Source organism: Gobius niger (assembly GCF_951799975.1).
Source record: "Gobius niger genome assembly, chromosome: 13".
NCBI lineage: Eukaryota > Metazoa > Chordata > Actinopteri > Gobiiformes > Gobiidae > Gobius > Gobius niger.
This window is the reverse complement of record NC_136864.1, coordinates 29,999,166-30,026,508: the sequence shown is the minus strand read 5'-3', so window position 1 is coordinate 30,026,508 and position 27,343 is coordinate 29,999,166. Positions and strand designations below refer to the sequence as shown.

The 27,343-nt window shown below is 43.0% G+C and overlaps 1 protein-coding gene across 1 annotated transcript; it reads left to right on the top strand.

Moving 5' to 3' along the window:
- Positions 1–244: 244 nt before the first annotated feature.
- Positions 245–27,329, top strand: LOC306973223 (ADAMTS-like protein 2). The gene is made up of 20 exons (XM_079570115.1): positions 245–405; positions 3,160–3,246; positions 5,653–5,756; positions 11,004–11,079; positions 11,145–11,247; positions 12,791–12,936; positions 16,738–16,861; positions 17,331–17,411; positions 17,590–17,765; positions 19,475–19,802; positions 19,880–19,948; positions 21,498–21,642; positions 22,056–22,159; positions 22,248–22,374; positions 22,459–22,672; positions 22,776–22,931; positions 23,005–23,175; positions 23,407–23,583; positions 24,571–24,724; positions 26,771–27,329. The coding sequence occupies exons 1-20, from the start codon at positions 322–324 to the stop codon at positions 26,917–26,919; spliced, it is 2,775 nt and encodes a 924-aa protein (XP_079426241.1). The 5' UTR covers positions 245–321; the 3' UTR covers positions 26,920–27,329.
- The last annotated feature ends 14 nt before the right edge of the window (positions 27,330–27,343 follow it).

The following is a 27,343-nucleotide window of genomic DNA, read 5'->3' as shown; positions in this document are numbered from 1 at the left end:
TATTTTCTCCAGTTCGGCTTTACCCAAATCTAAAATCTTCTGGACTGCAGCTCACAGCCTATAGGCCAGTGCAACACCTCATTTGAAAGCTAAGACCTTGCTATGTTATGATATCGCACTCATAACCTTAGCAAAAGAGCGCGTGCACGCCGTGCCAGCGCGGGACTCTGAGGCGGTGGGCGTGGCTTCTTCAGAGCGCACGAGGAGAGGCGGAGGGAGCCGGAGACAGAGCCCCCTATGGCCCCGGGACTCGGAGACTCGGAGACTCGGAGCTCTGAGGCGGGCACGGCAGCTGCTGGCGGTCCCTGACATGAATGAACCATGTTCGGCCACGGAGGCTTAGCGCTCCCCGTTTACTGCGTTTTTCTGCTCCAACTTCGCCTGGCTCACAGCTGGTTCGCTAAGGTAAGGGCTCCGCTTATTCAAAGACACGCGCTAAAGCTAGCGGTTTTAGTCTCAGAAACCTCACTCAAAAACTTCCTCCCTCTTTAATGTCAATTGTAATGTCGCTGTTTGAGCCTTTAGTAAATAACCCACATAATAATATAGCCTGTTTTAAAAGTTTGTGAAGATAAGACAAGCCTTAGTTTAATGGTGACGTTATGAAATGTTGCTGTAATAAATAAATGCACTGTTGCTTGTGTAGCCTTTTGTAAAAGCAGCAGACTGGTACTTCCAACTTTGTGCATGGAGAAAGCAGGGGAGTCAACAAAGGTAAGAAGCAACAAGGTTAAGTGCAGTGTTGACAGGACAAAACACATGCAAAGACCCAGTGTCATGGTGTGTCACCCCCAGGAGGTAAGTACTGTATATCATTAGAGAGAAAAACACAAGAATGAAAGGGTAACTTAAGGGTTTCTTCTTATCAACTGCAAAATGTTCATTAGACCTAGTTATTTATCAGTATTAGATGATAAAAGACTCCTACATTGTAATTGAAATTGCCCTGCGTTAAAATGCTACTACTCAACTATCTAACTATCTGAAGGCCTATCACATTTTAGTTGACGTTGATCTTTCTTCCTAGTTCTTACTGTACATACTTGGCCTATGGAATAGCCAATGCTTCTGTCAAAAGTAATCCTCCTCATCTCGAAATAACAGTAGTATATGTTATATAAACATTTAGCCCAACTTAGACCGAAGCCAATATGGTTAAACGAAAGTTGAATGTCATTTTGCCATGCCCTTTCCGACATTCCCTTTTCAAACATTGTCCTAATCAGTGGATACACGTTTGCGTCATATAAACATCCTACGATTCATGTTTTGTTTATAAAATATGGCTTTATAAGTCCCGCCCCAGCTCTCGAACACTATATCGTGTTATCATATTTTATAATGTCTCTATATTTAATTGCTTATCCTTTGCTCACCGTGATCTTGCAAAAGTTCAATTTCCAACACTTGTCATTGTTTAAAAGCGGGAAATGTGTTTGAGTTTGGGGCTGAATGGACCCAGTCAACATTCAAACCAATACTGCTATAATTTAGTGCTGTGCAAGTTACTGTAGTCGAAATTGTAAATGCAGTTTTAATGGTCCCAATAAGAAAATAGCAAAGACTCAAATTATTTAGGTAATATGTCTTTATAAAACACAAAAATCTCTCCCCACAAGGATTTATCCTGCGTTAAACCTGCTAACCCTGTGGTTCAGACCTCTTCAAACATGTCCTGAAATGCATGTGATTCTTGTTTTGGTTTGGCAGTTGATAACGCCGTCTCCCCTAAGTGTTGGTGCTCCTGAAGTCATTAAATTGCACACCGTGAAATAGAATCTTCATTTAAAAGCATGAATTGCAGATTTAGTAGGCATAATCGTGCTGCCCTACTTGGCACATTGTCTCGTTGGAGCTTTACATGCCACTAACATTCACACTGTCCATTCTCTCATTATGGTATGCACAGCTCACCATATAAACCTCATGTAGAGGCGGACAAACTTAGATACAGATTGACTTTCAATGGTCTCAAGGAAGAAACTTCTCAAACACGAGACATTTGTTGGGTTATCTGCAAAACTTGTACTAAATATTTGTGTTCTGTTTCATTCATGCGCAAAGAAAATCCAGCTTCAGTTCACAGTCCACGCAGTACGCACCATGTTGAACTGGTCCCGGAGCTGAAACACCTGAGAGGAGACTGAATTATGAACTGGCACTAACATGAGAATCACAGGCATTTCGGAGCATGTTCCTAGAGGCCACAGGGTTCACGCGAGGCATGATTTATTTTCGATTTATTCGTTTGCTTGGTGGAACACATGTGAGACTCGTGCATGTGAAGAAGCCCCATCGTACATATCTTTGTGATCGGGGAAACCGGAGCACGTGGAGAAAGCATACGAGCCCCGCACAGAAAGGCCCCGCCCTGCCAATGGTGGGCTGCTAATGCCGCTTGCAATTGCAACGATTGCAACTGTGATTTGGATTAGATTGCAGTCAACTGTGTCGCCCTCCTCACCTACCTGTGAGTGTGGTGACTGTTTTACAGCAGTCGTGGCATTCTGATGTGTCATCCCAGTCAACGCTTTTGGGACTCTCCTTGTCTGAACCCATCATTATTCCTCAAAGGCTACACCAGCCTCCCTTGTGTTTTCCACTGGGAGACAAACACAGATCTGCTCTGTCTTTGGGTTGGTAGCCAGAGGGTAGTGTGACAGAACAAAGCCTGTGGAGGCATGTTGAAGACCCTGCGCTCACAACAATACGCTAATGCTCCTGGGATCCTAGACTTCAGAAACAATTCATTCAGATTTGAGTAGTTTTGAGTAACTTTTTGCGGCCACTGTGCTTCTTTAGGGTAGTTTTAGTGCACGATACTTGTTACTTCTTAACCTCTTAACCCCCGCCTTCAACAAGTGCGTTTTCTCCTGTTCAGCTTTACCAAAATCTAAAAGGCCAGAGTAGTGGAGTAGAGAATCACCTTTTCGTCACAAGGCAAGTCAATGCACCTGTAGCAGTAACAGTACTCGCACATGAGTAAAACATTTGATTTCTTTATCCTTCGTGAAGCAAGTCAAACAAAAACTTCCTGATGACATATGAATAATCAACAGAAGTGAAATAAATGTTGTATTTTGTTTGATCTGAATCCCTCCTCTGCGTGGAAGTGGCACAGTGTATGATGTAAATGTGTTGGTGTGGTGTGTTTGCCAGGACAGAAGTGACGGGAGGCTGGAGCAGCTCAGGACGCCTCTGCAGTCGCACGGCCGAGCAGCGCAGGATGTTAAAGCAGCCGGCAAGGTACGACCGTTCATCCCAACACAGTCACTGGATTCGGTCTCCATTTGAGTGACTTTGAGGTCAGAAGCTTTGGGTGTCACATGAACTTTTGATTTTGAATTCTAGATTTGGGGAAAGGATTTAGGAATGGTGCTTTGGGCTGGGCAATATTGACCAAAATGGATATCAGTATTTATGGGGACTTTCTTGATAAATAATCAGAATTCATCTTAACCTTTTAACCCCCACCTGAACCTGAGCACATTTTCTCCAGTTTGGCTTTACCCAAATCTGAAGAACAAAATGTCAAACCAGCAACAAAAATGAGACAAAAACAAGGATGAAAAAGTGACAAAAATGTGTGACAAAAGCATGACAAAAAACGGATAAATATAAGTGACAAAAAGCGATGAAAATGTGGCAAAAATGTGACAAAAATGCAATGGGGGGAAACAAAATGTGGCAACAATGCGAGGAAAAAGGCTGAAAGCTCCAGTTGAGAAGCTTTTAGATTTGGGTTAAGCCAAATTGGTCACAACATTGTTTTGTCACAAGACAATTGTCCTTAGCAGAGCAGAAAAACACTTTCCACATTTTTTCCTTCCTTTTCTTTTCTTTGTTTTGTTTAGTTTTTTCCATTTTTTCCCCCAAGATTTCCCTCTTTTTTCCCGAATTTTCCCCAAATTTTATTTCTATTATTCCCTTATATTTCCCCTATATTCCCCCCTTTATCCTCAAAGCTTTAACCCCCCCCCTATATTTTCCCAATTTTTTCCCCAACTTTTCCCCAATTTGACCAATGTTTTACTATTTTTTCCCCCCATTCCTTGACATTAGAGATAAACTCCAAACACCCATTTTGATTGTAGACAATATAACGCCCACCTCTAGGGCCATATAGTTTTTTTTGCCAAATTAATGGTACTGCAATATTGGGTGTCAGGACGTAATCATCTGTATCGCAGGACGAACGAAAAGCTCTTCATGATTTCTGCTTGAATTGGAAAGTACTGTGTTGAAACTTTGAGTAGTATGTGGCAATAAAATGGTCACTGCAGTACTATTGACAGATCATCTATCCCCTGATGTCGTTCACGGGCTCATTAGGGTTAACTGCCCTTTTGAGCTTTGAACCATGTTAAATGAATGTTTCCTCAACAGAAACAGACCTGGAGCTGGGCTTTGTTCTGTTCATGCATGTTTGACTAATCCTACATGTCTGCCTTCCTCTCCAGAGGTCACAAAATACAGCACTTGACGCCACGCTGTGCAGTGGCAGTCCAAGTGTTTTTAACTTTGGTACATCTTCACCACACACCCAACCATTTGAGCGGCCACAGTGTCATGCAGGGGGCGACTGCTGTTACTGAGGATGGCCTGCATCCTTCTCCTCATTCTCTTCTCCTCCACTTCACCCCCTCCCCATCACTGTCATACATACACTGGTTGCTTTCTGATTGGTTTAATCTCTTAACCCCCACCTGAACAAGCACATTTTCTCCAGCTTCTTGAAAAAAGTGTCAAAATAGCGACGAGGATGAAAACTTAACAAAAATGTGACCAAAAAGTGACAAAGTTTAGGTTTGGTTTATTTGTTCGAGACAGTGCCTGTTTATGAGCAAGCTACACCTGATTGTAGCCTTCGCACTCTCAAACACACTCTCATTCATCCAGGCCTATTACATGTACATGTTTTAAGTGGTAGGGGAGGAAACTTACGTAGACACGGGGAGAACATGCAAACTCCACACGGAAAGACCCCGTCCAGGTGGGAATCGGACCTGGACCTTCTACTGTGAAGCACGAGCACTAACCACTGTGCTACCGTTTACTACCCTGCCGCTCCAAGTAGCAACAAAAGTGCGACACAAATGCGTGTCGGAAAAGCATCAATAACAAAATAGAAAAGTGAACAAAAACGAGACAAAAAACAGACCAAAACATGACGCTTCATCAATGTGAAAAAAAGTGCCAACAATGCAACTAAAAATGTCACAAAATTGTTACTTTATCATCGCTTTTTCTGTCACGTTTTTGTAGCGTTTTCATCACGTTCATTCATGTGTTTGTCGCTCTTTTGTTGCTTTTTTGTCCGATTTGCATTACGCAAAACTGGAGAAAATGTGCTCGGTTCAGGTGACGATTAAGAGGTTACAAAGTATGGATTAAGAGTAATGTTAGACTTAAATTAAAAAAGAACAGAAGTTATTAAACCTTTCATTGGGTCAAAGTAACTAAAACTTAAACTGGACCAATACCTGTTGAAACTGTGTGTAAACCAGAGTAAAAACAAACTTACTGCATTATAAAACATCAATGAAATGGTCACTAATTAGAATAGAGTCAGAATCTGAAGAAGGCCAAGTTCCAGCAGTGGTCCACAGACCCAGTTTGAGAAGCACTGTAATGGAGTATTGGTTCATACAGGAGGAGGTCTTCCAGTGGTGGGGCGAGTGGTCGAGCTGGTCGTCCTGCTCCTGGAGCTGTGGAGGAGGGGTCCGCAGTCAGGAGAGACACTGCCTCATCCAGAGGTAACGCGTCAACACTGGACACATCCACAACACCTCTGTGAGCCTATTTCCACTATTTCCACTCGTCTTCCACACTTTTCCATCTGATGATATTTTGCGGGAGGAGACAATACCGATACTAGGGCTGCTCGATTATAGAAAAAATAATGTTAATTATACTCACGTTTCTAAACAATCATCTATGGGGCCTATATCATGCTCTTGTAGCCATTAGAATATTGTATCTCTACTACTATGGAGTACTCATTTTTGTGAGAAATGTAAATATTTTCTGGGAGTGTTTTTCCAACCTGGAAGACAAGATGCTTGGATTCAGTTAACTCCGCCCCTCTCCCCGAGAGTCCGCCCGCCCATGCAACATTAAATGACGTCAGCCTCACATTCATTTAGTAAATTAATTACTAAATTCAGTTTAGTTAAACAGGTAAACATTTGTTAAGTTTGTGGGACCATGGTAAAGCAGATTAAATGAATGTGAATACCACATCGAAATATGTGTCAAAGCACATTCCCCTGTCCTTTCTCCATGTAAAAGGGCCAATTGTCCAGAGGCAGGAGGACAGGAGCAGTGTAATGTGGATCTGAGACTCCGAGAGGTGACCCATGACCCCTCTCTGTCAGTGGACGGAAGTTTGTGTCAGCGCTGATTACCTTCTCTGTGGCCTCTCTGTTTAAGCCCCAATCCTTCACTCTCCTCTGTCCGCGGCAATGTTCACAACAGGCTTCCATTATTCAGTCACAGAGAGAATCCCAAATCTACATTTCCTCAAGGCTTTCCTCCGGAGATAAATATGATCTTACCTCTACAAACTTGATCTGAAGTGGGAGCAGTTCATATTTCAGGCCTTGTCCACACATAGCAGGGTATTTATAAATTAAAAAAAATCTCCATCCACACCTAACCGCTTATGTTGTCAAGTACATTACTTGTCCAAATCTCTCCCCAAGTGTCTGTGTCCCACCGTCATACATTTACAGACCTGCCCAACAATTCTGAGGCGGCCTGTCTTAAAAAAACAAAAGCATTTGCTGTTTTTCGTTATCCCCCTTGTCAGATTGGACAGTGTCATGTGACCATGCTGACCAGTGATCATACAACAGTAGACGGCCCTTCTGTGTGAGAACGTAATAACTCCGACAACGACAGCAGCGAGGACCGTGAAATTTGTTCGCCGGTTCCTCCGGGAGGACGATTTCGTCTCAAAGTTCTCCAGCCGCTGCAGTGCGTCCACTCTGACCCAAAGCCGACTTAGTACTAGGGATGTTCTGATCTGATATTCAGTATCGGTATTGGTAGCCGATCCAGGCATTTTGAGAGTATCGGATTGGATCAGATTTAATGACTGGATCGGGTTTGATCCCCAAAAAGTCAGACGTTAATCTGTGGTCCTGAATCTGCAGTGGCTCCGGCCTGCTGCTAGAAACAAAACAATAGTAGAGAAAAGTTTACAGTTGCCTTTGCAGATTTGCCATGAACTTTTACAGAGGAGCCAGAAAGAATCAAGCCCAACAGTGAAAATGAGAGTGCTCCGCTGGTGCGCACTTTTGTTTAAGCAGAATAATTAACCATGTGCTCCTACTAGTTAATGACTTAAAAATAACGCAAAAATAAGCAGATAGAGCTGCTTATTTCTGCAGATATTATATATATTGCTTTGCTTTTCTTTTGTGTAGAGGCTTCAAATGCTGCAGTTATAAAACAGTTTTTGTTTTAATGTAAGATGCCCATTTTAGCCTTTATATTACCAAACATTACCTTATAATTTAATATTCAAAGCTAAATCCAAAACCTCTTGCCACCTTTTCTCTTCTTTGAAGGAGAAGAGGTAGAGTGCTCACTGGAACGACACAGGAGCAGAGTGAATGCTAGTGACGTAGCAAGTAAACGTACTAACCAGGTGCTCTTCAGACTCATGGGCCGGTAACTTTTAGAAGAGGAAGAGATGGAGATGAAGCACTCTCGATTAAGCAAAACAGTGGATTTATTTACAGCATCACCACCAACGCGTTTCGAGTCTTGGGACTCTTCATCAGGGTAAGTAACTTCCTCCTCTTCCTCATCTTGCATATTTCAGACTTTCCACTAGGCCTTTTTTGTTTGACTGGCTGGGTCGTAAAATGTCGGTCATTCACAAGAATTACCGGCCATTCAAAAATATGTACTTAATTAACGTGGCTTATTATCAATAACAGTCTTCATTTAGACCGAGCGTTACACGAGTGCTTTAGTGGGTTCAAAAAAAACGACGCGAGAAAAAGGCTCAACTCTAAACATAAAGTTGTGCGAGTGGAGACGATGGAGAGCACTTTAACTCAAACAGAAGATATCTATGACCCAACGCTGTCCAGATCTGACTGCATCAGTTGCACAGTGAGGGTTGGACTGTAGGAGCCCTTCCACGCTTTTACTTGGCTTCAGGTGTAAAATAATGATTTAGTCTCTCACCGCTGAAATATTACAGAGGAATAAATCGACAGCACTAAAGTCATCAAAAGTCAGTCTTGAGCGATTCAACACGGTCCCAGTGTAGAGTAACTCGCCGTAGAGGGAAGCGCCTCTAAACCCAGCCACACTCCCAGGAAGAGCCGCGGCAGGACAGCATGTCAATCTGACTGAACACACATGCGTTTAAAGAATATCCTAATTATTAGTATTATATTAGTTCTTAAAGGAATAGGCCACCATTTTTACATACTAAGATATGTTCTTACCTTAGCTTTGACGAGTTCTTTAGGACCTGTCTGGTCTTCACCCGTGCCTTCAGTCACGTAAACACAGCGCAGACGGCGTTAGCATTTAGCCTCTCCCCCTCTCCTCTATAGCTCCAAAACAGGTCAAGATAGAAGCTACCAAGCTCTTCCACGTTTTCCCTATTTAATTATGGTTACGTGAAGTGTTACACTACAAAGTATAATTACACAAAATTAAACAATGTGGATTTTCTAAGTGGATAAAAGGGGGAACTATAAAGTAAGGCGTAGTAATACCAGGAGTAGTTCCGCATCCACACAGTAAAGTGAAGATTACTGCGCAGTAAAGTGAAGATTACTGCCCGGATTTCGAACTACTCCTGGTATTATTCTGCGCTGTGTTTACGTGACTGAAGGCACAGGGGAAGATCAGACAGGTCCTAAAGAACTCGTCAAAGCTAAGGTAAGAACATATCTCAGTATGTAAAAACGGTGGCCTATTCCTTTAACGCACTTATAAAAGTAAATGTACCCGTAGTTCGCCGTTTTCTAGGAAAATTTGACGAAGCATGAAGAGAAAAGCCTTTCATTTCCAGCGCAATGATGGCGCTGTAAAATGGGCTAAGGGCCGTAAATAGAAACTTTTTTGATAGAAATGTTAAACCTTTTTTAATATTTAGGGCTGTCTCAAAAACACTTTATGTTAGTTACTGACTTCAAATGTTGTATTTTAATATATATTTCGATGTTCTCTCCAAATTTTCTACTGTCGGCCAATTTGGCCGATGGAAATAATTTTTACCGGCCATTTGCTTTTCAAACGGAAACCCTGGCATATTTATTGACAGATAGAGTAATAAATAGAGTAATATTTAGCCTAAATATATAATTCATATATATATCGGATCGCGACAGCCCTACTTTAAAGAGCTCCTGCGCCTTTCGATGTGAAGCACGAGCTCCATGCAGTTTCTAAATGTAAACACAGGCCGCGTGTGTGACGTCAGAGCAGATTTAGTGGGCGACAGTGATGTTCGGCCTCAAACTCCGACTATTTATGTCCACTCTTAAACACATAACTGGAGTATTCCTTAATCTTCACTTTGGCTGGAGGTTTTAGAAACATTGGTTTTTAGGACAGAAATGTGTAGTTTGGTGTGGATGACAGGCCAAATCAAATGAAAATATCGTATTTTATGAGACTCCCTGCTACATGTGGACAAGGCCTCAGTCTCTCGAAAGTGAATGTTCCTGAATGTGTTTCAACTGTTCACCGTCATCTTAATTGTAACATCACAGATTGAACTGCTCTGTCACAAAAAATGCAACTAGATGTCTGTTTCCAGAAGGATGACCTCCTGTTATCTTGCATTACAAAATGAATTGTTCACGTTTTAAGTTTTCAGTAGGATCGTAGGGCACATTTGGGAAGCACAAGAGGATCAAATCACTCGTCTGCTTTGTTGTACTGGAAGGACCCTTTTAATTCCTCTGTTGTGCTTCTTGGGCTTCCTTTCCCCTCCTTTTGTCCAAGAGCCCTTAACTCTATCCCCCCTCTTGAGTGAGGCGGCCTTTCTCTCCTGTTCCTGTCCCGCGTTCATCACCTTTCACCAATTGGACATGACACTCTTCCACAGTGACCTGCGGCTCACCCCTGGTCGCTGCTTTACGCTCTAAACGGTGCAGGGGGGTGATGCTGACACGTTAATGAAAGACACATGCATCAAGTCCATTCTGGACTTTGGGGGGGTTTGCAGCCATAAAGTACGTCTCTTCTTCTCCGCAGACACATGTTTGCTGTTGGGAAATGGTGGGACAGACATTGGACATGTGTTTCAGTGTTCTGCTATTATTAAACAAAGCTGTGGCACCGAGTTCCTCGAGCACATTTGTTGTGGATTGATATGTGCATTATTCTTTAGTTTTAGTTTAGATCTTAGCTGGTGCGTCGCAGAACTGTTTTCAGCGAATTGAATTGTAACCCTGTGAATATTTACCTCTGTGAATATTTATCCACTAAAAAAAAGTAGAAAAACGCTGTAACCTGGGTCTGTTAATACGCATTTACAAATATTCCTTGTAGCATAAAAGTTACAAGAGTTTGCTGCTCCATCTAAGCGGAAGATAAACCAAGATATTTGTCGATCAAAGTCAACAACAATAAACACACATTACAATACTGTGTCTAGATAGAGTCAATAATTTTAATTCTGAAATACGGTCATGTTCTGAGCGCCAATATGAATAAGAGAGAAAAAGTAAATGAGAGAAACCAACCACGTTATATACAAAATCCTGCGGTCCCCAAAGTGAACTGGCTGTTAGCTACAGCGTGCAGAAGTGCGTCACAGTCATAAATGTTAGCAGGTAAGTTAAGTGCATGAGGAGTAAACAGTTTACTGTAGCAGCAGCTGTGCACTTGCCTCACTTTGGCCCGAGAACACTCGCTGAGCTCTGTGTAAACTGTGCTTCAGCCTAATGGACCCTGTGCTTTAGGACTTCTCTCCCACTTCCCTGTTCTGTCATTATCAGTCAATGCTTCTGTCCCTGTTTTAGGCTGTCCAGCAGTCAAAATGGCAACAGCTCTTTCTGTGTTGGTTCTCCTAAACAATACCAGCTGTGTCCAAACCAGGTGAGACTTTGTGTTAATGTGTCTGTCTTTTATGTAATATCACTTACCACATCTGTTTAATGCAGGCCTGTCCAAGCCCCAGTGTGAGCTTCAAACAGCACCAGTGTTCCCAGTTCAACTCCAAAGCTTTTGGCAGAAGATACTACCAGTGGATTCCTCTGTATCCAGGTTAGGGAAGCACATTTTCTATTTTTTCTTTAATAGCTGGAGCCCTTAGCGGTTATTAATCATTTATCTGTTTAATCCCAGCTCTTTGCAAATTGTTCCATCACCCAGGCAGCTGGTGCTTGGTTGTGATTCACGCTCAAACCACTCCACATTTCACTCCTGCAGTGCTCTGATGCTGAGCTACAGTAGCTGTTTGTTCAAAACAACAGTCCGAGGCTAATGTCGGTGTGTGCCCTGTACCGCTCCAAAGTTCATGTGTGAAACACCTTCAATCACTTTCCTTTTGTTTGTGATAAAATGCTCATGTGATCACTTTATGTCCTCAATCGCACATGAACTGTGAGTACAAAGCATCAGGTCTTTTCTTTGTTAGCTGTATGTTTTTGCACGCAAACGTTAGACTTGTTTTTATGGGCAGATCTACTACAGTAAACAGACTTCCCCTGACCTCACTTACTTCATATGAACTGTACAGAACCCGACCAAACCACAATGATCCATGCTCTCCGTTTGTAAAGCCAGCACTATACTTGTTTCTCCAACATCCCTTGATTTGTTTGTGGGACATGTATTACGTCGCCTCATCCGCTGTTGTTGTATTTTTGTTTTCACTCTGTGTTGTTCCAGGACTATTTTTTTGTGTGTCATGTAGATGACACAGCGCTTAGAAGATTAGAAGAGGAAAGTGTGGGCCAACTTCATACATTTTGGGAAAAGGCCAAAATAACATTATGTGGAAGAATAGACAGATTGAATCACTCTGGATAAAACTATATCTGACACTCGCAGTTAACCAAAAAGTTAACCAGTTAATCAATTAACCATGATCATCACTAATCCAGATAAAGAGTAGGAGCTACAGGAGCTGTCATGTGTTGCCAGACAATAACAGAAGCAGAACTTCAATATGCAACAATAAGAAAAGGGAGTGAGACAAAAAAAAAAATGTATTGAAAACAATAAATAAATTGACATAGTCTGTTTTGCAGCTGATGCAAAAATGGCTCCAGTAATGGCCTTAATTTGGGTTGAGCATCGTCCAGTGTCTTGACCAACAACCATTTTGATCCCCTGGCTCAGCGCTGGTGACACAGGATCTTTTCAGAAATTCAAAATGACTGTGTTACTGCGTCCCACCTCAGCAGCCACTCCGCTCTGCTTATGCAGCTCAAAAGCCTGAACACGCCTTTGCCATCAGGGCGTTATGACAGTGTGAGAAGATGGATGGATGGATGGCTTTACACATTTTTTTTTTTAACCATGGAAAATGTAAATTTTTGCCATTTTTATAAGTGGTCTTAAACTTTATTTGGTGCTGTTCACTATAACTATGTAGTAAACAGATTAAGTAATGATATATTGTGAGCATACAAAACACATGGACTCATCCTTTGGCAAAGAGTGAAACAGTTGGACCTGAGTTATCCCAGTGAAGCGATCTGGACTTTAAAAACTCAAAGGAACATCACCTCATGGCATCAGCAAGTGGTCAGGTGGCTTTCAGTAATCAGTAGTTAAGAATAAAAAGTTTCTTTTTGTGCAGCGGATTACATCAGCATCTCCAACAAGCCGTGTGACCTGCAGTGCACCACCATCAGCAGAGAGAGGCAGCTCCTGGTCCCAGCTCAGGACGGCACCTTCTGTAGGGACACCAAGCATCATGGCGTCTGCATAGAGGGCACGTGTCAGGTACTTAAAACACACAGAGCAACACATTTGATTCTCGGCTCATGTTTAGGCTGTCCCTGGACAACATTCTGTATGGACTTTTTTTGAAAGCAAAGTTTTTGAGTTGGATTATGACCAAGACTGGATCTCAAGCATTTGTCTGCGCCTCTGACAGTGTGTGGTGCTCTGGATCTATCCCTTACCTGGTCATCAGCAGGAGAACCCATTACGAAGGCAGGTGGGTTTCATGGGTTTTTGGACGAGATTACTTTGCCGGTCTGGAGTGCAGGGCTCAAAAGTGCGACCACTTTGGTGCACATGCGCCTAAAAATTTAACTCGTGCAACTATTGTCCTAGGTCGCACCGGTGCGACTGCCCCATGATCCTCACCACCACCCCTCATCAGAAAACTCTTATCACTGTAAACATGGATCAGGATTTGCACAGCTCTAACACAAATGACTACTACTGAAGTCACTTTGGTAGGGATACCAAGCTACAACTAAGTTACACCAGGATGGCGAGAAGATAAAGGCATGTTTCATAACCCACAAACCCGCAGTAGCTCACGGGCCACACCGGCGCCTCAGCGGCGGCTGCTGCATGTTTGAGAGCGGAGACACTTACCGGTGTTGCAGGTAGACTTGAAGAAAACCGTGTGTCCAGCTGAATCAGAAGAACCAGTATGTCCATAGTTACATCAGTCCGCCTGGATGTCAGTTCAGCGCTGGCCAAAAAACGAGCTGGACGAGCGTCACAAAGTTGCAGAAAAACAGTGCAGTCGTCGCCGTAATCTCTCATCTTCACATGTCCAGGTCCAAGTAAAATCTTATTTCCAGAGCTAAAATATCATGTAAATATCCACGATGCTGCTGCATGGCTGCCTCTGTGATTGAAAGTGAAAGTTACTTTTGGTGCCGAGCAGAGAGTCGATCACATATATTCATTTGTCAGTCATAAATTTAAATAAATTATAGCAACGTAGTAAATAGCCAAACTTTTTAAAGGTAGGTTACTAACATTTATTTCTCAATTAATTAAAACAACTGGAGGATAAAAATGTATAAAAAACAATTATTTTATTTTGAGTGAAATACAAATCACTGCTTCATCCTTGAGTTCTGCACCTTTTAAAAAGCCACATTTTGAATAGCTCTTAAAACATTCTGTGCTCCTTTTCGAGCTGTGTGATAAAGCAAAAGTTTCTTATTATTTATTTGGTTCGGACATAAGAGACTCATTTAAACAATAATTATTATGTAACATGTATGAATATGGAAAATGAATTAATCAAGCAAAAGATATTGAAAGAGTACGAAATGCGCAGTATAAATAAAGTTGCCTTGCCTATTCAATAATAAATGTGACCGGTCATGGAAAGTGGGGACACATGTCGGTTTTGGGGCATTTTGAGTTATTCACAGATCATCAAAGTGTAGTCTCCAAGCTTTCCAACAATGTGTAACACATGGAAATCTGATAATATTTGGACCATTTTGTAGACACTTGAATTTAGGTTTTCAACGAAGGTTGAAGAGAGTAAACAGCTTTCAAAGAATGAGCAGTTGTCACCTCTCTCTGCAGCTGGGGTGACAATAGGGCTCATTTACATCTCATTTAAATAAGCCACACCCCCGTAAATAAATCTCTCTTGTCTTGCACAAATGAAGTTGGTTGGACAGTGGATATTCCTCTCTCAAACACACACAGCCAAACTCCTCTCACATTTGCCAGATTGCAAAATTTGCTGTATATCACTTTCACACACACACACACACACACATACACACTAGTGATGGGCGGGTTCACACGCGGTCTCCACGGACCAGCGGACGCACATTCATTGTATACAGCCACCACTTATTCCACTGTTCACACCAGTCCCCGGAAGTAAAGGGAATTAGAAAACACTTTATGAACGTGCACCACATCACAAGAGAAAAGAAGCAAACCAAAAATGGCACAGAGGGCTGAAGGAGCACAGAACAGGCTGGCACTATGCAGTCAGGCCCGAGGTTGAGAGGGAGGCGGCCGGTAGGACGGAGCGTCCGCCTGGGGCTGAGTGTGAGAGGTGAGACATCAACTCAAACGCAAAGTCCAGAATAATAAAAAGATACTTCTAAAAAGATACTGACAAAATCACGCCCCTACTCCACGCTACGAAATCTCCCAAATCAAGCCAGTGTGAACCTAAAAGTTTACCCTTTTCAATATACCATTACTGCTAGCTTAAACATGCTTCGTGACTTCAACTGAACGATTCTGTGAAAATCACCAATTAAAAAAAAAATATATATATTTTTTTTCCGTTTCTTCGTTTTTCTCGAAACTTGGGCTGCCGACTTGTGTCCCTGCTTCTCACGACGGGGCACAAATACTGGCAGTGGCAGGAAAAATTTAAAACATTTTTAAGTGAAAAACAAATCGAAAGTGAAGCCGTTTTTATCTTTTAATTTGCTTGAACAGGTCGTGCATGCTTTTATTTCTCTTATTCAGGCATTGGCCTCAAAACACTTTCCCGATTGCAGTTAGTCCAGAACTCGGCAACACGACTTTTAACAGGAGCCAAAAAAACGCGAACACATTACCCCTATTTTAGCTTCTTTGCACTGGCTACCTAACAACGTTTTAGAATTGATTTAAAATGTTGTTGTTTGTTTTTAAAGCTTTGAATGGACTGTCCCCTCAGTATATTGTAGACCTCATTCGAGTCTATACTCCGACACGCACTCTGAGGTCTGAGGCCCAGCTGCAGCTTGTAGTTCCTAAGACAAAACGTAAAACCAGAGCCCAAAGCTGTGGAACGCTCTGCCCCTCCACGTCCGAACGGCCCCCACCGTGGAGTGTTTTAAATCTCGTCTTAAGACCCATTTTTATTCTCAGGCATTTAACACCGAGTGAGTTGTATGGTCCCTGTGTCTTTTATTTATTTTATCTGGTTTGTTTTATTGTTTTATGTATTGTTTTTAATTATTTTGTTGTTTTATCTATTTTATGTTTATTTTGTCTTTTACGAACTATTTATTGTTCTATGCAGGTTTTAGTATATTCTCTTTTTTTTTATTTTAATCTGTTTCTTTTGTGGTAAAGCTAATAAGTATTGTATCTGTTTTTAGGATCTCATGTGCAGCACTTTGGAAACATTTTTGTTGGTTAAATGTGCTATACAAATAAAGTGGATTGGATTGAAGTGGTGCTCCTAAGTTATGTCGTGGTGCGCCTAAATGAAAATACTTCACTAACCGCTACAGCCTTCAGTGTAGTGGTTAGTGATGATGATACAGATGCCACGGAGCTTATAAATAAAAACAAAATTAAAAAAATAGACTAAAATTTCACGTCACTTCAGTACAATGCCTATTGCCAGATTTGTTGCAGCTCTACTCATTTGCAATGTGTGCAGTGTTGTTTGATGCTGGTGTGCGTTACATTTCTATTTTCAATTCACTATGTCTAACATTAATCTTGAACATATGCAATGTAATGATTCAGTCCGACGTTGGGGGCACGCTTGGAAACTTCTTGATTAAAACCAAACTTTTGCATATTTCTAAGTCACCATGTGTTTTTATTTTAGACTGTGTTAGCAAAAAATGTGTAGACCTCAATGATTTTGCAATGTATTGTTTTTTTCTGGCAGCATGGATATGGCGAGCCTAATATTGCAATAATAATAATTTGCCCATATATTGTGCGCGCTTTTCATAAAGATGACGGTCACAAATGTTGGAAAGGAGAGCAGTGGAAGGAATAAAATCAAGTCTTAAAGTAAGAATAGAAACGCCTACTATGATTCAAACTGACCTTTGTCCGTTTGTGCAGCCTATAGGTTGTGACGGGGAGCTGTACAGCACTAAGACGGTGGACAGATGCGGGGTTTGCGGAGGCGGCGGGACGTCCTGTCGGCGCGTCTTTGGATCCTACAGAAAGGCACTCACACAGTTAGGTAACACACTCACACACACATATGCAGCAGGGTCATGCACATAGAGAACTTTCACAAACTCCCCTTTTCATTTCAAACACTGGTCATGGCTCCAATCCAGAGTCAAATGGTTGATGTCACCGCTTTGATGACTTGTAGCCTCTCTTTTCTGTTTTGGCCCCTGCTTCGGGGTATCCGACTGGTACTTGTTGTCGGCAGCTCCACCGAGCCCAGGTCAAGTGTGTCGGATCAGTTTGGGGGAAAATTGCCGCCGGAACAATCCCATTTTTCACCTCCCACCCCCCTCCCCAAAAACAAAAGCCATAAACTATACTGTAAGAAGTACATGGTCTGTCCTATCACATCAGCATCTGGATTGACTTTATTCATAGGTTTGCTGTACTGTATGTCTTGGATTCAAAAGAACACGTGTTGAGATGACCATTTTGATCTCATTGCAAATTGTAAAAAAATATTTGTATCCAATCAGGTTATGCATTTGTTACCAACATTCCACATGGAGCCACTGACATTCAGATCATCGAAAGGCACAAGACGGAGAACATCCTGGGTGAGAGCCAGCTTCTTTAAGGTCAATCCACTGAATCAAGATCTATTTCAGTTTTCAGTCTATTTTCAAACGTGTCCCTCGACTTAATACTTTGATAAATAAGGCGATTTCTTTGAAGGTATATATCCTTTTACGTTATACAGTCGCCCAGATGAAACTCCGTGTGTTCTTGTTGCAGCTCTGTCCGACGAAGCGGGGCATTTCTTCTTCAATGGAAACAGCCTGTTCGATCACCCGCAGAATTTCCGCGTGGCAGGAACGGTGTTTAAATACAGACGTCCCAGCAGCGTCTACGCGGATGGTCTGGAGTACATCATCGCCCAGGGACCCACGCTGCAGGGCCTGAACGTCATGGTAAACTTTACATTTACAAACTGGGCTGTGACGCATTCGGTGTTGAACTCACTTTGGGTTAAGTGGGATTTTTGTGGAATACAAAGTGGCAACCATTTATACATTGCACAAATGAAGCTTTATTCTGCAAAACTGACATTTAACCATGTTATTATGTTGTTCCATCACCAAAGCATACCCAGCGTGGAGTCTTGGTGAATTTGTGGACTTACCCTACATATTTAGACTGTCTTCGGCTTTGCTTTCAAATGGTGTGCCCCTCTCTCCCATACATCAGCATTTTTGCACAATTTTGATGAAAAACCTCTTCTTTTTTTTTTTTAGCTTTATTTTTCCACAATTGTTAGTTTTTTTTTTTTTTTTACAAAAGTTACGAAACAGCAGACCACAAAACAAAAGCACAGAGCATCTAGGGTGCACACATACAATACTATTAGACTATTGCACTTTTTGATATTTAAATAATTATTTAAAAAAAAAAGAGTAATACCCGTCAATACTTTAAGGCAGAGTTCTGTTTCATATAACTGTCCCATTTGTAGTGTTTACATTTGTCTGAAGACAACCTAATTGAAAAAGTGAGTCTTTCCATTTCGCAGATTTCTCTGATGATCTGGAACCAGTCTGTTTTGGAGGGAACATCTTCACACAACCATTTGCGTGTTATGGCTTTCTTTGCTCCGGCTAATAGCATCGACAGAAGATACCTCTCTGATTTTCTTAGCTCTGATGAAAAACCTCATTGCGTTTTACTTTTTTCTGACAAATATTGCGATGCGATTTTAATATTTTATGTATTGTATATATTTTATTTTACATGCATGCCAACATTGACTAATGTTGCAATTTATATGCAACATTAAGCTGCATATACATTTACGTACTTCTAAAACTTCTGCTAAACACCACAGCACTCAGTGATTACATTTCGGTTTTATGCAGCAACAAGATGCAAGTCTGAGAGAGGCAAAGAGGCATTTTAGGAGGAAAACATCCTAAGCTTTAATCTTCTTTCATAAACGTGGTGCTCTCTCTCCCTGTTCAGCTGCAAAACACTGTGTTTTATAAAAATCCGCCTCATATTTAGGTTAAAAAACGTCCGTAAAGACAATTTAGTTGTTTGTTGCATTTATTTGTCATTATACATGAACTGTACAACAAAATTTGTTCTCTGCATTTGACCCATCCCTCGATGTCACTGGACAACCCGTAGCCTGGGGACCCATCTCCAGATGTGGAGCTGTAGGATTCACCTATTGTACATGTACATACACGTGGAGAACATTCAAACTCCACACTGAAAGGCCCTGTCCAGGTGGGAATTGAACCTGAGAACTTCTAGCCCTGAAGCTCGAGCGCTCGCCGCTGTACTACCATGCCGGTTTGTAGCAACTGCAGAGCGGACAAACTATTCTTATGCAGCCTCTTTTTGAAACAAGTGATGCTTGATCTTTTTGATTGGCGAACAGGGCTTCCACTCATATGGCAGCGGACATTTAGCTTGTTCCAATGGTTTTACTTTGCACTCTAAGCAAACAGAGACTAGTGTCCTGTGCTGGTGTTTGTGAGACATTTCATGAGGGAGGTTGTTCTACCTAAGTAACCATTATTCGTTTATTAATCTACGTGCGATTTCAAGACTCCATCCAAGATTTAATGCTGCATAACTTTCTAAAGTTACCCATAATGCCTATCTTCTCTCTTCACAGTATTATAACCTGAATGGGAAGCTGCCGCACATCACCTACGAGTATACTGTTCCACTCCTGTTCTTTGACCAGTTCACCGCTCACTCTCCTCGTAACCTCACACTGAACCAGCTGAGCGAGGAACGAGCAAACCACAGCCGCCAGTTTGACCTCAAGCTGGAGGCTGACAACCAATCGGAGGATAAGCCACAGGAAGAGGAGGAAGAGCTGCTGTGGGAGATTAGAACGCCCAGCCCTCCACCACCGGCCGCCATGTTGGTGTACAGGCCTGTGGACGTCTACAGTCATAATGATGTGGAGGAGGCACCACCGACACTGCTCGACTACAGTAAGTTCTTCAGGAAGCACAGTGTCTTAGGCTATTGGACTAGAACAAAAAAGTATTTGATTATATTTTATAAACAGGGAGTTCATCCAACTCCGTAGACGACCCGTCCACTGAGGATGACAACGTCCTTCTGCTCCCTTTTCCTGGTAGGACATCTCTCCTGTTCAAGATCCTATATCATGCAACATTTTGTCATGTAAACATGCCAGGAGTTGGAGGAGCCGATGGCACAGACTGGTCGCCTCGCTTCTGTCAGTCTACCCCAGGGCAGCTGTGGCTACAATACCCACTAATACCCACCTAGTGTGGAGTGAATGGATAATACAGTGTAAAGGCTTTGAGTGTCCAGAAAAGCGCTATATAAAACCAATGCATTATTATTATTATTACATTATTAATATTTATTTATGCATTATACTTTAAATATAATTTAATTGTCTGAAGTTTATAGTATAACATAAACATGACCTATCTGTGTAAATATGATTTTATCCATCCATCCATTTTCTCCCGCTTTATCCAGGGCCAGGTCGCGGAGGCACTTTTTTTTCTCTTAATGGAACAAAATTGGCTTTGTCCTTTATCCATATTGTAAACTCTGACATTTGTGGGAAAAACACTCTGCCTCTCATTTTGAAGTATTTGGAACAATTTAGGTAGGTTAGTTTTCTAGCATTTCTGTGACAATGACCCTGAAGTAGGACTCTGCATTTGTGAAATGCAGAGTCCTATTTCTGCATTAGGACTCTGCTTTATATGCTGATAAAGTGAGGAATGAGTTTGGACCAAAACTAATATTTGAATTTATCAAATCTATCAAAAAATAAATCAGGTATAGGGCCTTTAAATCCTTCACCATCAAATCATAAAGCATTACTTTAGATGAATAAAAATCAGAAAATTGTGTCTTTTTATCTTCCTTGGTTCTACAGATCATAACCAAACTTTTTACTGCATTATATTTGATGTCATGCTCCAGGCCGTAGCTTGAACAAATGTTAAGTAACTGTTGCAGCCCAGCAGTGCTCGGACTGAACACAACTAGATTGTCAGTACACAACAAATGATTTAACACAAGGTTACCAGCTATACATCCAGTATACAAGACTTGTTGACAGTTCATCCAGATACAAGTTGAAGAGAATTGGGGATGGTTTCCCCCCCGTCTAACCCCATTGCTGACCTGAAATGGAGCAGACACACTGTTCCCCCACTTAACCTGCATCTTTTGCTGAGCAGACCAGTAATGGTAAATCATATTCTTATGCTGCTCTTTGAATGTATCTGTAAAGAAGCAAACCTTCAGTTGAGTTATTTCACTGTTAATTCCCATGGAAAATTCCCGGAATTTTTCAACCCTAAAATCTCCTGATCTGGCATGGGGTTGGAGCGCACTGTACACCCACGTCCAGATGAATAAATCCCTACTCCACACATACGCTCGGATAAACGAGGGCCAAAGTGTGCACCTATCAAGTCCAAGTCACTGCTAGAGCAGGCCCAAGTTAGTTAAAGCTCAGATGGACACTGTAATGAGGCATGGCATATCTCTGTAATGTCTTTATGTCCTCAGTGTACAACTCAGACTATCCCAGGTTCAGTGGTAGAGCTGTATTCGTTTACCAGTAAGAGTGCATCTCAATGAGCAAGTTATGATTGGTGCAGTCCTGTTTAAACTGGTGTTTGTGTTTGTAGGCACTAAGAGCATCCACTTGGCCCTCCCAGATGACTCCCCTCTTCTGCTGTTGGAACAACTGCAGCTGAATCAGAGCCACTCGGACGCCTCCTCTCTGACTCCACAGTCCGGAGTGTCTGCTGTCCAGACCCCCAGCACAGAGAGGTACCACACATCCTCACATCCAGCCACTGCCTTCCACAAACATACAGACTCCAGGCTGCTCGGGGGAGGAGCACCACCCCCCTCCTGTCGCTGAAGGAGATGTTTCCAGGGCTTAAGTGCTGTTTGTCCAGAGGAAGTGAGGGGCCGGACGACTGTCTTCAGTGCTTCACCATGTTAGGGCTTCACTTTTCTCTGGGCCAGTGACTCTCAAGCTGTGGTCATGTCCAGCGCCACCTAGTAGCCTACGAGATGATTGAGAGTCAAAGGCTAAATGCAATTTTTTTTGATAAATTTCCAAAAGGTTAAAAAGAAATAGCACTGCATTTGTAGACTGGGGTGAAAACACAGCATTGTTGAGTGATTGTTGCGTTCTGGCTGTCTCTAGTCTATACCTGCTGTTCTTGTGATCGCAGTAATGACTTTGATGTGGGCCTGGACCAAGACATCCCCAGTATCTCAGACATGTATCGCTGGAAAGTGTCTGCATACGCCCCCTGCAGTTCAACATGCACCACAGGTACAGTATAGACTTGCATAAGACACCCCTTGTCTCCAAGCCCAGTGTGAAGCATGAAATAAATGACCGCTGGTTTGTTGTTGGTCAGGGATCAGCAGCAGCTATGCCCTGTGTGTGCGTTACGATGGCACTGAAGTGGACGACACGTACTGTGACTCTGTGACTCGACCAGAGCCCACACACGAGTTCTGCACTGGGAAAGAGTGCCCTCCCAGGTACTGTACGGTTTGAACCCTCAGGTTGAAACCAAGTTCTTCCAGGTTGAATAAAGCTTCCGTGTGTCCTGAATGTGTGTTCAGGTGGGAGACCAGTGGCTGGAGTGAGTGCTCGCGGACCTGTGGGGAGGGCTTTCAGTACAGGACGGTGCGCTGTTGGAAGATGTTGTCTCCAGGCTTGGACTCCTCTGTCTACGACTCTCTCTGTCTGTCAAATGACCTGCACAAACCAGCCAATCGGAAAGTGTGCTCTGGACTGAGCTGTGGGCCGCAGTGGGAGGTCTCAGAGTGGTCCCAGGTAAAAACCAAAATATGTATTTGACTCCATACTTAGCCCTCAACCCTAATGGAGTATTATAATGTGTATTATTAGTTCCTGACTGTGCTGTCACTGCTTCCAGTGCTCAGCCCGCTGTGGAGCTCAGGGCGAGCGCAGTCGAGAGGTGCGCTGCTCCATGGAGGAAAAGCTTTGTAATAAAACCTCCAGGCCGTCAGACAGACAGCCGTGTGAGGGCGGCCCCTGTGACCGGAGATGGACTGTGTCGGACTGGGGCCCCGTGAGTTTCTGTCATTGTTGAGTCTGTGAGATCTGGAGCTCACTCACTGATATTCTACATATATACATGTCAGTGCTCCGGAGCGTGTGGAGAGGGCCGCATGGTGCGAGCGGTCATGTGCCGCTCTCCTGCTGGGCTGCCTGTGGCAGAGGAACAGTGTGACCCCTCCATTAGACCACTGGCTGTTTATCCCTGTGGAGACAGAGACTGCGCCCCCCACTGGGTACAACAGGAATGGCAACAGGTGAAGACAGTCTTACCTTCTGTTCTGCAGGGTTAAACTCTCACATTAAAGTAGAGTGTGAACTCATTCATTGGCTGCGTGTCCTGCATGAATCAGTGGACACTTTCTGTCCAGGAGGGATCCTGCTTGTGTAATATGCATTGCAAACTGAACAACAGCAAAGAGCAATAGCTGAGTGTAGACTGAGGTGTTCTGTTGAACCACTGACCTCATAAATGTGTGTGTTGCCAGTGCAATGCGTCGTGTGGGCGGGGCGTGCGCCTGCGGCAGGTGGTGTGTGCTGGTCTGGAGGGAGGAATATTTAAAGAGTGGCCTAACAGCAGCTGTGAACAGGAGCACAGACCAGAGATCCTCTCACCCTGTTTCCAAAGACCCTGCTCCAAGTGGTTCACCACCGCCTGGTCCCAGGTAACCACCACTTCAGACCCCGACTGCATTATTATAGTCATTGTTGTGTTTTATTTCCTTTGGAGGCCTGGGTTTATGTTTTTGAATCCCCTGTTTAAAAAAAAAAATAGTAATGATACAGACGGCATCTCTGGAATGGACCCTATATGGTCATGTTTGAAAACGGTTAAGGGGGAAAACAATTTAGAGAAAAATCTAAACTTTCTCTACTTATTCAAAAACTACTTAAACAAACGCTGAATTATGAATATAGTTTTCTACTAAATAAAGATACAAAGACGTGGAGAGGAGCAAAGTAGTTCAACAGCTCGTAAATACATACATTTTTTTATTTCTTTTTTTCATTTTATTTATTTATTTCATTCAAAAGTGATTTCACACAATCACAATAAAACCGCCAAGCCAACACAGTATGAATGAAACGGAGCAGAGGAGAAGAACAAGTCTTATAATATCTGCCCCTTTTGTTAAATAACGGAGAATGCTAACTTGATGCTTCATGTTAGTATCGGGCTAATGCTAGCGTTAGCTAGCGCTAGCTACAACTGCTGTTTTTTCACTACTACTGAACAATCTGCTGTGAGAAAATATCCATATGGGCCCGATTTACTCTTGACTTTATTTATGTGTGATAAATAAGTTCATATTCCACCAGAAAATGGCTAAAAGGAGTGAAAAATTGGGTTTCTCTAAAGATTCTATTTTCCTCCTCAGCGAAGCCACGCCCCCTTCTATGACGAGGTGCCGTCTGTACCTATACTGAGTTATGTGAATATGCAGCAGCAGACCTGACACTTGTTATTAACAATAACAAGTGTCAATCAAATGCTTGTTTGCTGACGACTTTCTTCTGTTCTTTAGTTATGTAATGTACAAAACAAAGTCTAAAAGCAGTAAGACTGGCAACACAATCATAACCGAGACATCATGAAAACATGAATAATGAAATATGGACTTAAATGAACAGATGTGTGTGCTTGTCCTCAGTGCAGTAAGACGTGTGGCAGCGGGGTGCAGGTGCGGGAGGTGAAGTGTTACCAAGGGGACGAGCTGGTGACCCGGGGCAGCAGTTGTGTCTCTGCCCTGAAGCCTGAGGCCCGACAGAGCTGTGAGCTACAGAGCTGCCCCACTCCCCCACCAGGTACTGCAAGACTGTACAACCACCATGTACGACTGTACAACCACCATGTACGACTGTACAACCACCAGGTACGACAGTACCACCACCATGTACGACTGTACAACCACCATGTACGACTGTACAACCACTATGTACGACTGTACAACCACCAGGTACGACAGTACCACCACCATGTACGACTGTACAACCACCATGTACGACTGTACAACCACTATGTACGACTGTACAACCACCATGTACGACTGTACAACCACTATGTACGACTGTACAACCACCATGTACGACTGTACAACCACTATGTACGACTGTACAACCACCATGTACGACTGTACAATCACCATGTACGACTGTACAACCACCATGTACGACTGTACAACCACTATGTACGACTGTACAACCACTATGTACGACTGTACAACCACTATGTACGACTGTACAACCACCATGTACGACTGTACAACCACCATGTACGACTGTACAACCACCATGTACGACTGTACAACCACCAGGTACGACAGTACCACCACCATGTACGACTGTACAACCACCATGTACGACTGTACAACCACTATGTACGACTGTACAACCACCATGTACGACTGTACAACCACCATGTACGACTGTACAACCACCAGGTACGACTGTACAACCACCAGGTACGACAGTACCACCACCATGTACGACTGTACAACCACCAGGTACTACAGTACAACCATCATGTACTACAGTACAACCACCATGTACGACTGTACCACCACCAGGTACGACTGTACAACCACCATGTACGACTGTACCACCACCAGGTACGACTGTACAACCACCATGTACGACTGTACCACCACCAGGTACGACTGTACAACCACCATGTACGACTGTACAACCACCATGTACGACTGTACAACCACCATGTACGACTGTACAACCACTATGTACGACTGTACAACCACCAGGTACGACTGTACAACCACCATGTACGACTGTACAACCACCAGGTACGACTGTACAACCACCAGGTACTACAGTACAACCATCATGTACTACAGTACAACCACCATGTACGACTGTACAACCACCAGGTACGACTGTACAACCACCAGGTACGACTGTACAACCACCATGTACGACTGTACAACCACCATGTACTACTATACAACTGTCATGTACTACAGTACAACCACCAGGTACGACTATACAACTGTCTTAGCGGGAGGCTGCTCTCCTCTGTGAACACGAGGTGCGTATAAAACGCGAGTTAGGAACACAGCGCCGTTTGCTGGACAAAAGCGTGCACTGCAGTTTTGTTGACGAGACTGCTGTGTTTTTCTGGAAACTATTTCCGTGTAACTGCGCCTGAGCGTGGCAGAGCTGGGTGCCTGGTGAATTGCTCTAGGCTGACTTCTGATCAATTTAGCCCGTGCTTCGCTTTGTCCCTCCATAATACTTCAGCGATGAGAGAATGAATCGCATTTATTTTGCACTCAAAGCCATGTTTTCACAACCCTGTGTGTAACAAACACCGCAGATAGAGCTAGAGAAAAGCAGAGATAAAGTGTATCACCTATCGGTGTTATTGCGCAGATGAGCGGGGTACGTCAATTTAAAGGGGGGTATTATGCAAAATCGACTTTTTCAAGCTTTACATCATGTTATTATGTCATTCCCTGATTAAAAACATGCCTGAAGTGTTGCCTTGGCACATTCACGTATTTTTGAGTAATCTGTAAAAACTCTGATGGCGGCCATTTTAGGGATAGGTTTGCCTGAGTCCTCCTAGGAACGGCCCCACCTCCTGGAGACGCCTCCGAGCTTTCGTCACCAGCCGAGTAACCAACCACTGCTCCTCAGCAGAACCCCCTCCCCACTGATGCCACAGACAGTGTGTGGAGGGGGCGTGTCGGAAAGGGTCAGAGGTTCTTAAAGAGACAGAGGCCTATTTCAAGACATTCACTACAGCCATTTTGAGAGAGCAATTGATCAAAGTGATCAAATATCTGTTCAAATCCAACACAAACCAGTGCACTAATCAGCCCTTTTATTCTCCTCCAGTGGCGCCCCCTGGTGTTCCAGGACCTGTAGACGATTCATGTCAGGACAAACCCACTGCAAACTGTGCCTTGGTACTGAAAGTAAAGCTGTGCTCGCACTGGTACTACAGAAAGGCCTGCTGCCAGTCGTGTCGGGCCCCCAGACCCTGAGAGGACACGCCATCAGGACTCACACCATGTCTGCAAACCACACTGATGCTACACAAAGCCTGCTGCTACCAACCAATTTTATCCACATCACCCAGTGCCAGTCCAAACAATGTGAAGAAACCTGAGCATTCCAAGGCGTACAGCATATGTTTACACCTGGTTTCAGCTTCCGTTCAGTCGTGTCTTATAACAGAGCTGTAAAGCTTTTTATCTCGGGAAACACACACCTACCTTAACACTCTCATGTCAAAATAGAATAATAAACATAATAAACAATTCTCTGCAGATTATTTCCCAATACATTAATTATGAAAACAGATACTCCAATGACTGCTTCACCTTTTTTAAATAAATAAAACCATGAGGATGTCTTTGTATTTCTGCATAATAGGAACAATAGAACTGTTTGCTCGAAGGTCGTTTT